Source organism: Vicugna pacos, chromosome 34, assembly GCF_048564905.1.
Source record: "Vicugna pacos chromosome 34, VicPac4, whole genome shotgun sequence".
Lineage (NCBI taxonomy): Eukaryota > Metazoa > Chordata > Mammalia > Artiodactyla > Camelidae > Vicugna > Vicugna pacos.
This window is the reverse complement of record NC_133020.1, coordinates 134,161-147,160: the sequence shown is the minus strand read 5'-3', so window position 1 is coordinate 147,160 and position 13,000 is coordinate 134,161. Positions and strand designations below refer to the sequence as shown.

General features: G+C 39.8%; 1 protein-coding gene across 1 annotated transcript in view; it reads right to left on the bottom strand.

Moving 5' to 3' along the window:
- LOC140691239 (UDP-GalNAc:beta-1,3-N-acetylgalactosaminyltransferase 2-like) overlaps window positions 1–13,000 on the bottom strand; it is a 67,297-nt gene that overhangs the window by 36,052 nt on the left and 18,245 nt on the right. Inside the window, exons 5-7 of the mRNA XM_072954252.1 lie at window positions 12,148–12,248; window positions 8,086–8,279; window positions 4,547–4,642 (exon numbers count right to left, since the gene is read on the bottom strand). Coding sequence (XP_072810353.1) covers window positions 4,547–4,642; window positions 8,086–8,279; window positions 12,148–12,248 — 391 coding nt within the window. The remainder of the gene's footprint in view (window positions 1–4,546; window positions 4,643–8,085; window positions 8,280–12,147; window positions 12,249–13,000) is intronic.

The window sequence follows — 13,000 nt, the reverse complement described above, 5'->3', positions numbered from 1 at the left end:
TGTTATTAGGGAAAGGAGATGCTCTGTCCTCCTCACCTCTCCTGCACCTGCTCTGTGTCACAGTTAAATTTCTCCTTCCCACTTTCTTTCTTACATGCCTGCTTTTTCCTCCCTGGTACAAAGTCATCACAAAGCCAAGAATCTCTGCAGATGTGAAACAACCTGTCTGTAGCAGTTCCCTGCTAAGATCACAGAACCACAGTAAAAGGGAGGACAACACAGCATGGTACACGTTGGGAAAATGAGTGCCACCAAATCCTGTCCCCTATAACAGAAGCAGCTCACGCTGTTCATTCTTCTGTGTCTTATTCCAAATAAGCATGTAAGTACCCCTAACACTAACAAGAACGTCTCTAGTGACTTGGGTTGAATGAAAATAGTCTTTTTCCTGAAATCAGTCTCAGGTGTACTACTAAGGAAAATATGAAATTAGAGAAGTAAATATTTTAAGCGAAACACACAGCAGTCTCCACTTAAGCCTGTGAATCCTGCTGAGATTTATGCTCTAGTGAGTCACAGCGAAAACACCACAAGAGACCTGCTCAGCAGACACGTGTTCCTCCAGCAGCCTGTGAGGTGTGGGGAGCAGGAGATGACGGACGTGCCATCTGCCTCTCCCCCTCGGATGGGGTAAATGATCTGTGTCTCTCCTGCCATCCTTCACTGGCAACAGGAAACAGGCAAACCCACCCCTTCTTCACTTTCATTTCTTTCTGTGCAAATCAGCCCACTTAGGCTTGATGCAGCAAAAGTGACTGTCCATGTGAAATTAAACACGGTTTCAACAAAAATAGGATTTTGTGTAAAAGGAAAGAATATTTTATGTTAAAAAGTTTATTTTTTCTTTTAATAAAGCTAATACATATTTATTTCAGAACATTTAGGAAATAAATACCCAAAAAGGAAATGAAGATCCATAATCTTACTCCCTCAAATGGAGACACTATTAAATAACTGGGTGTTTATAAAAGAAAAAAGCATTACTCAGATATAATGAGAAATCAAAAGCCAATGTAGCTTAAAGCTCAAAGGGAAATGAAGATCAAAGGCTATGTGAAAAGACACATGCACCCCAGTGTTCAAAGTAGCACAGCATACGGAAGCCAAGACATGGAAGCAACCTAAATGGCCATCGAGAGATGACTGGATAAAGAAGTTGTGGTATATTTATATGATGGAATACTACTCAGCCATAAAAAGAATAAAATAATGTCATTTGCAGCAACATGGATGGACCCAGAGATAGTCATTCTAAGTGAAGTAAGCCAGAAAGAGAAAGAAAAATACCATATGATATCACTCATATGTGGAATTAAAAAAAAAAAAGGACACTATGAACTCATCTACAAAACAGAAACAGACTTACAGACCTAAACAATCTTATGGTTACCGGGGAAAGGGGGTGGAAAGGGATAAATTTAGGAGTTTGAGATTTACAAATATTAGCCACTATATATAAAAATAGATTTTAAAAAGTTTCTTTTGTATAAAAAAAAAATCACAAAGCTTTAGCCAGTACAAGTCTTAATAATGTAAAAGGCCACCCACTGATGTGGCTGAGTGTCCCCTCAGCAGTGCCTATGGCCAGGTATACCATCCTCAACACTGACAGGGGAGGCAAGCCCTTGCCCCAACCTAATTTCTATTTTGATAAACTTCAACCCTACAAAAAAGTTGAAGATTAACACCCAAACACTGATGGCAGACACTGGCCACGTGTGCTTTATTTGTCTGTATACAGACTTTTCTGTTCGTTGTTGAATCATTTGAAAGTAAAATGCATTTCACCTTTACTTCAGCATGTATTTCCTAACGACAAGGACACTCTGAGGGAAGGGTAATATTTCATTGTGAACAAAATCAAAAACTAATTCTTTCTGTGAGTCTGACTGAGATAATGGAGTAGACCCCATAAAATTGTGATTAGCCTAAAGTTAAGGTTAAAGCTTATCTTCTCCCTCGCTACCCCAAACTGTGACTCCTTCCTCTTCGAGTTTCTCATCCGAGGCACTCCTGACCTCTTGGGCCATCACTATTTGCTGTGGGGACTGTCCCATTCAGGGGAGGCTGCTCAGCGACATCCTGGCCTCTCCCCACAATCTGCTGGTCCTCCTCCATGCCCGGCTGCAACAGCTAAACATACCTCCAGACACTGCTGAGAGTCCCCTGGGGGCAGCCTGCCCCAGGCGGGGGAAACACAGCACTTCAGGAAAAGGAACTCCCCATCCTCAGGTACCAGCAGTAACAAGGACAGCATATACCTGTTTACTGGCAGGCCAGGTACCAGCAGTAACAAGGACAGCATATACCTGTTTACTGACTGCCTGCCACAGGGCAGCACGTTCTCAACATTCTACATCCATTCGTTTACTCCCTGAACAACCCTCTGAACTGGGTCGCTGCACAGAGGAGGAGAGACACAGTGGGGTTAAGCAGCCTGCACAAGGTCACAGGGCCAATGAGGGGCAGAGCAGGGACCCACACACAGCCCCACTGCACTCACAGGTGTCCGCCCTGATGCACTTAACTCCCAGGCACGGCGGAGCTTCCCGTCCTACTTGGGCCAGTCCTCGGACGCTGTCCGTGAAGACCAGCCCGACAGCAGCTTCAGACCTTTCCGATTGTGCCCGACACTAGGCTAGTGCTCCCGGTCCTCAGAGTCCCAGGACTCTCCCCTTGGTCCTGCCCATGTTGGCTCTCAGTAGAAGAGCTGGACTCTCACCTGTGACTTGCTTCAATCCCAAAGAAGCCTGCTGACCAGTCACAGTGTAGAAATCTGCTTACAGCTGTGCCCGGGATGCAGTAAGTTACGGCAGGGCCATGTCAGCTTTTCCTCCCCAACTATCATGAGCTGCTTTAAGGGCAGGGATCTTTGAACTATGTCATTGTACATCCCCGGTACTCTGCACAGACTTAGCTCTCAATAAACAAGTCAACAAACCAAATGGCTTCCTTCAAAAACAGATCCAACACTTGGCCAATGCTACTTAGTTGAGCCACTATTCTTAACTAAGAGCTACCAGGGGGAGGGTACAGGTCAGTGGCAGAGCATGTGCTTAGCATGCACGAGGGCCTGGGTTCAATCCCCAGTACCTCCAATAAAGAAAAACAAAGAGATACCTTTGATAGTACATACTTCATTTAAAAAAGAAAAAATTCATACATGAAATTTAGAAAGGATATAACACAAATGGCATTCTCATATAATGCTGACAATTACTCAGATTGATTAAAAACCGCAATTGTCCTCGAGAAACAAATGATGTATCTCAAAACTGTGTATAAATTTGAGCCAACAATTCATCCTGATAACCAGCTATGTACACAAGCGTGTCAGGATGTTCACCATAGTCTTTTTTATAACACTAAGAAACTGGGAAATTTTTCACAGTATGTTTTAGTTTTGCTTTTATTTCACATTTCAAAAAAAATTTTTTCTTTTTTTTTTTGAGAGTAATTAGGTTCACTTATTCATTTATTTTAATGGAGGGACTGGGGATTGAGCCCAGGACCTCGTGCATGCTAAGCACGTGCCCTGCCACTGAGATATAACTTTCCCCACTATTTCATATGTTTTTAAATAGAAGTTCACATATAGGTGAGACAAAGGAGCTCCCTTTGACACTTATGGAATTAACACATATAGTTTAACTACTAGTACTCAACTCCGGAGGGCCACAGCATGTTATAAAACGTGTGATTTTGCTGTTGCATAAATGTGGACAGCACCCCCTCCCTTCCCATGAAGGGCGGCAGGAAACTGTTTCCTGATTAGTGCAGGACCTGTCCACCATCGAGCTCTCACATCTTAACTCAGCTCCGATACTGCCGGATGAGCCCCAGTGCTGAGCTACAGTGACCACCAGAGATGACCGGAAAACTAACCCCACTGCGGTTCCAAAGCCCTGGGCTCAGAACTGACCTCAGACTAGACCGGAGCAGCCTGGAAAGCCCGAGGTTGACGGATGAATGATCTGTAACACACTGGGATGCAGCTGCATTCCGGTTAACTCCAGGCCTGATGAGGGCACCTGGCAGCTGAGATGGTTTCCAGCACACATCTCCTTAAGACTGGACCGAGAGCTACAGCCTTGTTTCAAATATCCTCCACACCTCGGAGTAGTTTTATTAACCCTGGAGATGTGGCTGATCACTCTCCTGTTATCTGTCTGCACCTCCCTCCACCCCAACACTTTAGATCCCTAACTATCTGCTTCACTCCAGTGGCAGCTACGTCTGGTCCATCAGCACACCTATTACTGTCCTTTGTCGTTAAGGCAGGCACATGGTTTCTGGCCCACTAAATAAACCACGGCAACATGCAACACTTCTCAAAAGCCGTGGTGTGGAACCCGTGGGGCTCCGTGAAGCTCTCCTGGGGCGCGAGGGCGGAGTGCCACACTGAGCTGCCTCCCAGCTGGTGGCCCCACCTCCCGCTATGGGGAGCAGCCCCGGGACAGGAAAAGGTACGTGCCCGCTTTGAAAGCACACGCCCAGGACTGGGAAAGCCCACGTGGTACTGGAGCCTTCTCGCTCTGGGCTGTACCTCTGGTAAGATGAACTGCTCCACAGGCTTGTACCACAGCTTGTTCACCTGCACCCCACAGCTCGGAGGGCTGAAGCGAGCGACAAAGAGGACCTCCTGCAAATGCGGGGGGAAGGAATACAAGAAGAAATACCTCACATCAGTCATGGCAGATGCAATGGGTTTCCAAACAGCTTATGGCTCGGTCAGCTAAACTCTCAGTGGCCCCAACCATGGTTACAAACATGGTTCCACTGTGGTTTCGGAACCACTTGGGTTTTCTAGTGCAATCATGGTTATTAAACAAAGATATTTAATATACGAAAGTTGTCAATAAGTTCTAAGACACTAAATATATAACCCACATAACCTCAAAAAAGCCACCTTACAATGAGGGGCATTAGGAGCGGTATAAGGTGTGTTGAATTAAACCAACTACCAGGCTTGGCCCCAGAGAGTTAGGAATAAACTAAGAGATTAGCGATTTCTACATAGAACAGAGGTACCCAGGAATTTCCCTTCAAAAGGACCCTTTAGAAGAGAAAAACAAAAGTGAAAAAGGAAACACAAGAGAGGGCTGTCTGTCTCTGTCTATTGTTTTCTTTGGGTCCTTTCTCCCTGTTTTAGGCAAGAATATCTCCTTATTCTCAAGCCTACTCTTAGATACCAATTTACCACAGGGGAAGCTTCTGTTAAAGCTATCAAGGCCATGCAGAAAGTCAGAATGAAGGGGGTTTTAATAAATTATGCATGTTTCTTTCATTAACATCAACTCTTGGCAATGCTGTGGTAAGACTTTTTACATGGTGACAACCTGTGAACCCAGAAGGGTCTACCTTAGATTACGCCTTTCTTGAGGACAAGGATTAACCTCTCCTTGGTTAAAAATAAGGCAGCTCAAAGTTAAGTCAACATGATCAAAAACTGCATCTAAATCAAACCACTTGACCGATATAAAACAGGAAAGTATTACCATACTTGAGAGGAAAGGTAATCAATAAAGACAGGCCAAGATGACTCAGACTTAGAGCAGCAGACAGGATCTTACAGCCGTTAATCACACTTAAGGTCAAGGCCATAGAGAATATGTTCAAACTGAACTCAGAAAAATACAAAAAAAAAATACAAAATACAAAAACTTCGAGAATTAAATGGAAATTTTAAAACTAAAATGTACAATATCTTAAAAAAATCACTGGCTAGGCTTAAAAGATTTGAGGTGACATAAGAGTCAGTAAACGTGAATATAGGTGAACAGAAATCAAATTTCAAATCAAATTTGAAAAACAGGAAAAAAACTGAAAAAAATGAACACAGTCTTATGATCTGTGAGACAATATGAAAAAGTCTAACATACATGTAAGTGGAATCCCAGAATGACTGGAGAGAAATGGGGTGAAGAAAAACCCAGCAAAAACCACACTAAGGTACAACACAATCAAATTGCTTAAAACCAATACGTATAAAGAGAAAAACTCAAGAGTAGCCAGGAGAAAACAAAACCAAACTCACACTACATACGTCATACACCAGAACAACCATCCGAAGGCAGACTGACTTCTCTCCAGGAAACACAGAGGCCAGAAAACACTGGAGTGCTATCTTTAAAATACTGGAAAGTAAAGAAGGCAACCCAGAATTTCAATATCTAGAAAATACCCACAAAAAAAAGGAGGGGAAGAATAAAGGCAAAATAAAAACATTTTCAGAAAAATGAAAACTAAGCAAATTCATCACCAGCATACTTGCACTGTAAGAATTAGTAAAGATTATGATTTGGGCTGAAGGAGAAGGTATCAGATGGATATTCAGGAGGAATGAAGAACAACAGAAATGGTAAATAAGTGAGCAAATATAAAAGATTATTTTCTTTAAATTACTTTAACATACATTTAGCTTTTTAAAGCAAAAGCCATAGCACTGTATCGTGGGATTTATAGCACACAGAGATATAAGGCATATGACAACCAGAGCAAAGAAGACTGGGGATGGTAAATTGGGTTATACAAGGCTCTTACATTTTATATGAAGGGGTACAATGTTAACTTAAAGAAGATCAAAAAGTTCAGGATGTGTATTGTAATTCTTATGTCAATCAGACACAAAAAATTATAGTACAAAGAGCTGTAGCTAAAAGGACAACAGAGAGATTAAAGTGGAATTCTAAAAAAATACCCAATTAACCCAAAAGAAGGCAGGAAAGGAGGAACAGAAAAACAAACAAAAAGTAGAACATGCAGAAAACAAATAGCAAAATGAAAAACTGAAATCCAAACACTTTACTAATTGCATTAAATGTAAATGGAATAAACACTCCATGTAAAAAGCAGAGATTCTCAGACTGGATAAAAAGGAAGACCTAACTATATGTTGTCCACAAGAAACACAACTTCCAGCAATATATAAAAAGAATAATACATCACAATCAAGAGGAATACGAAGTTGGCTGAACACTCCAAAAGTTAATAAACATAATTCATCACAGTAACAGAATAAAGGAGAAAAACCCTGGAAACATTCCAGATGCCCATCAAGACTAGATAAACATTGTACGTTGTTGGAATACAACTTAGCAATTCAAAGAAGGAAAAGGAAAAATTTACTGTTACATACAATAACATGGATTAATTTCAAAAATATTATGTTGACTGAAAGAAGCCTTACACAAGAGACTGCTTAGTATATGATTCTACTTATATATGAAGTAGGATCCTACAACAGGCAAAACTAGTCAATGGTTGGGGAAAAAAAACAACTGGTTGCCTCTAGGGAATAACATGAGGTGATAGGAGTTTAGATTACACAGGTTTATGCTGCTCAAAAAACTGAATGCAGATTACACTGCATGTAAAATTTTAAAACCATAAAGAAATATTAAAGTCTAATTAATGATATGCACACTGAAGTGTTTAGGGCTGAAGTGTACTGAGGCCAGCAACTTACTCTAAAATACATTTTTTATGAAAGATTGATGAACAACCACAGATATCATAAAGGAAATACAGCAAAATATAACTATTGTATAAATTAGCTGGTGGATATATGGATGTTCACTGTATAATTCTTTCAAGATTTATGTAGTTTAAAACCCAGAAACAGATCTTTTCAAGTACAACTCCTTGTTACACACCTTCAGATACACTCTGGGAACAATCATGTCTCCCCAAATATCAGCAACAGTAACCCCAGTTGTTTTAAATGTTTATTCCTTCTACACCCTTATTACAAAAAAGGTTTGAAGCAGCTGTTAGTCTGTTATGGTGACAGACTTTTCAGGTTGGAAGAAAGAGGCAGTAATACTTGATTATTCCTACAAGTACAAAACTTTTAATATTTATTATCAACTTGTGAAACTCTTTAGACTTCAAGGGATTGTCCAACTCCTCCTTCCCTAGATATAACAACATTTACTCATTGGTACCCTCTCCCCAAACCAGTGCTGTAACACATTACACCATCATGAAAAGGTGCAAGTCTCCCAACCTAATAACTGCCATGAGGAAAAGCTGATGGCTTTGAAAAAGAAAAATGGGGAAAAGCGTATACAAAGCAGTACGTACATCCTGATCTGCCTGGCAAAGCTTGATGGTGATGTTCCTCTGGAAACCCCCATCGCTGGCATCATAAAACACCCCGAGACTGGTAATAATGATTGGATACAGAACGCGGAAGCTCACGCTGACAACTCGGTCCTCAGAGAGCCCTGATGAAGTTTCTTCGGAAAGACTGAATGCTTCAATTTCCTGATTCAAAACTACAGAAGAAATGAGAAAAGGAGTCTTCCATAAAGAAATATACTATTTTATTTTACTAATATGCAGTAATGAAGTGGGCTTGATAGCAAAATCTAGATAATTATTTGTTATACAATTCTTTCACAAATGGCAATACATTTTTAAAATGTTTCAGAAATATGGCTGCTTCTGGGGCAGGGGTAAAATTTATTTTAAAATTTAAGAATGAAATTTTCAGCCACATCTAAGTAAAATATTTAATTATCAGAACTACTGTAACAGATTTTTGTACAAACATGTACACATGTGTGTATACAAATGCTACAGGGAATATTAAATTTAAAGGCATCTATTAGGAAAGGCTAAATGGGAATACTGACTGTAGTCATAAATAATGAGTAAATTCCACCTTGCTCTGCAAATTCCCAAGATCCTACTTCTTGCTGAGCACTTTTTGTGGTGTCAGGCAATTATCACAGTACAAAAATAACTGAAATCACTTCAACACTGAAAACCTCTTGCTATACACTATCAATAAGAAATAAGCACATCAAACGTGGTGAGCATTTCTGACCCCTACTTGGTGTTATGTCCCAACACATTTAATTTGCACAACTACCCTGTGTGGTAGTTGTGTGACCTTATCTCCAGGTCACAGATTAAGACAATGAAGCCCAGAGACGTTAAGTAATTCGATGAAGGTCATAGAAAGTGGCAGAGCCTGGATTCAAACCCAGATTTACTGCCTTCAAATTTGAAACTCTTTCTATTCCCCCTCAGTTGTCTAATCAAAGCCCAAAACAGTCCTTTTCAAATAATTTTCTCAACTACCATAAACAGATCAGGAGATATTACATGAGGCACTTAATATGGCTGAGAATATCAGTGCCACCTTGAGAAATAATATAAAAACTTATTTTAAAAGATTATTATATCAAAGTTCTTTGTATTTCTTAGATCTGTGGTTTTCCAACTTTGCAGATCACACAACCTCATCAGTTAAAAACATTTGTACACATACTCATTTATTTACAGAACATACATGTTATTATCAGTTAATATATTCAATATTAATAAAGATTACATTTTATTTTCAGATAATTTTATTTTCATATAAACAGAAACTGTTTTCTTCCCACACCCCAGTGGATCGTTTAGATCCCTAGAATGCTATTTTACACTTAGTGGATGCTCAATAAAATGTGACTAAATGGAATTGATGGCTCCTAACCAATCACATACATAAGCAGGAGGAAAAAAAGGAGGATACAGATTTCATCACGGGCTGGGCAAGCACTGGCCAGAGACTCTAGACCCCAAATATACTGGACAACAACAAAAGCTTTTCTCTTTAATATACTTGGTAAATAGGATACCCAAGCTGAAGCGTGTCTGTCTACTAGAGGCAGTAGGTTAAGCACATTATGACATGCAACCTATTTTCTATATAAAACAAATGTACCTTGAACTTCAAGCTCCCTGGACACAAGGGATCCTGCTGCTTTGACAATGCTATTAATCAGAACTTTGATACACCCTGAGTATCTTGATGACCTTAAGGTACTGAAGTAAATCTAAATGCTATTTAAATCATCAAAAAGATAAAATTAGGTTCAATCTTAATTTAGTTATACCTATTTTAAAAAACTGGTAACCTAGGTATTATGTATATGAAAAATTTCTGTTAAAGAAAAGCTTCACTCCTTTATTACTAATGAATAGTAGCATTTAAAATAAAAGTCTGGTTAATTTGAAGGTAAGGTTTCTTTAAATTTGGTTTGGTTTGGTTTTGGATTTCAAACATAATTTGTTCTAAGCTACTTTTACATCATTAGTAATACAGCATTTTGTTAGGTTCCTGATCCCTTTGGGCCCCCAGTGAAAAGCTAAAGGACTCTCTCCCCTAAAAAACACAATTATACACAAAATTTTAACATTTAATGATGTGAGCTAAATTCACAGACCTCCTAAGTAAGAAACCTCTGCTGTACAATAGACCTGAAAATATAGTCCCCAATTTGTTTTTTAAAAAAAGCTGATTGAAGCACAATTTATAAAAAGGCAGGTTCCTTAAAATAACAATAAACACTTATCATGTCCCAAGAACTATTCTATTTTATATGTATCAACTAATTTCATCATCATGTCAATCCCTTTCAGGTTAAGTACTTTTATCCCCAGTTTATGGAAAATGAAACTGAGGCACAGGGGTAAATAACTCTTTGAAGGTCATACAGCCGGAAAATGACACAGCCTATACTTAAGCCAGGAAGCCTGACTCCAGAGCCTGAGCTCTTAACCACTATACTATCACTGCCTGCAAAAGCAAGGTGCGGATAATTACATAGGTGTGGAAAACCTTAAAACACCTGAAGTCATAATCAGCACATGTAAGATTTGGAAAAGTTTAAGCTCCCTTAGAACCACAGCTGAACATAATGGGAAATACTAATAAAACAGACAGATACAGTTATCAGCTTCCTAAAACTGGTTCCCTGGTAACAGAGAACCTAACTGGGATCATTCTTCATCCTCATCAGAACTCCCACAAGTTTGTTTTTTTTTTAACTGAAATACAGTTAAAAAATTTGTGGAAATTGACACAATATTGTAATTGCAAGGAATAAAAAAATTTACCTATGTCTTCTGTTTCTTTTTACTATGTGTTTTACTATATTTCTTTTGCAAAAGCTTAGGCAATAATTCTTACAGAAAGTTAATTCACAATATTTATATCAAAGGTATTATAAATCAACAGGCTGGTGAAATCAGCAGTTTTCCATAACTTTAAAATTCAATAATTCAGGATTTAGTTATGCACAAGGATTTCCAGATGCATCTGAATCATACTAAAAAATAAACTCTCCTGGATCCTAAAATTACACATATCTATAAAGAATCTTCACAGATGCCCAGAGTGTTTAGTCTGTCTGTCAAAAAGGATGAAAGATAAATTTTCATGAAAGTTCAATTTTAGTCTGCTAAAAATAGACCACTGTACTCTCCAGCTCAGCTTCTTCTTGACATCAAACATGTACAGTACTCCTCCCCTCTGGTCAGTGGTTTCACTTTCCAAGGTTTTAGTCACCCACAGTCAACTGTGGTCCGAAAGCATTAAGTGGAAAATTCCAGAAATAATTCCTAAGTTTTAAACTGCAGGCTGTTCTGTGCAGCATGACAAAATGCCTGGCCATCCAGCTCTGTCCCACCTGTCATGTGAACCGTCCCTCTGTTCAGTGTATCCCACCCACAGACACTCAGAAGCTGTTCGGGTTAGCAGATCAACTATCAGAGCGTCCGGGTGCCTGTGTTCCAGTAAGCCTTATTTTACTTCCGTGAGGCCCCAAAGCACAAGAGCAATGACGGTGGCAGTTCGAATATACCAAAGAGAAGCCATAACATGCTTCCTTTAAGTAAAAAGGTGAAAGTTGTCCACTTAATAAGGACAGAAAAAAAACAAAACATGCTGAGGGTGCTAAGATCTACAGTAAGAACAAATAATCTATCTGTGACATTACCAGGAAGGAAAAGACATCTGTGCTAATTTTGCTGTCACACTTCAAATTGCCGAAATGATGGCCACGTGCATAATAAGTGCTTAGGTAAATGGAAACGGCATTACATCTGTACAATAAGCTATTTTGAGAGACCATATCACATAATTTTTATTACAGTTTGTCTTTATAACTGTTTTATTTTATTATTTATTGTTGTCAGTCTCTTAAACTTTATCCCAGTCTCTCTGAATAGGAAAAGACATAGTACCTGCAGGGTTTGGTCCTATGCAGGGTTTGAGGCATCCAAAGTAGGGTCTTGGACTGGGTCCTCAGTGGATAAGGGGGCACTAGTGTATATGGAGTCGCAGGGCTGAGGACAAGGAAGACTCACCTAGGTTGGTGATGTTTAGGAGTCTGCAGGAGTAAGGATCCTCCCTGTCTTCCACAGGCACTTGGCAGCCACGAGCACCTATTACAAACTTCACAAGCACACTGAGAAGTGTTGGCGTTAATAGCGGTCATTGATCTTCCCCTTGCACACACTCATTTCCTCAGGCCCATTTCATTTTACTTTCAGACACAAGTATTTATTAGGATGAAATCTAACTGCTTCTCTTCTAGCAAAAAGGGGAACCAGCAAACCAAAAGTTGCTAACTACCAAATGACTTACACATAAGCCCTCTACTGTGGTACTATATTAAAGTGAGCGTGAAGCTGTCTGGCCTGGCCACCAGCAAAGGCTCATGTCTTTTCAAGGCAAACTACAGCAAAGTCAGCTTCTCCTGCCCATACCCACAAACACATCTGTATCTGCAATCTTCTTTACTGGCTTTCTTCTATTTCAGAAAGTGTTCCTTTTGCTCAAGATTAGTCTTTCTTTGTTGTTTTTTCTGGGGGGGTGTGATTAGGTTTATTTATTTTTAGTGGAGATACTTGGGATTGAACCCAGGACCTTGTGCATGCTAAGCACACACTCTACCACTGAGCTACATCCTCCCCCTCAAGATTAGTCTTTCTGTCCAAGAGGAAGTCCTCTCCTCTCCTTGACCTTGCGTCACTAGCTACCTGTGCCCACGGCTCCTTCCCTACATGTTATAAGTATGATGAAGCCTGGACATTAATTTCTGTTTACCTACCATCCCCCCTGGCCCCCATCCTTTCTTTTACAGTGAAGTCCTACAAAGGAACTACTAAAATTGCAGCCTCTAGTTGCTCATTTCACAAAACAGATTTTGGCTTCAAT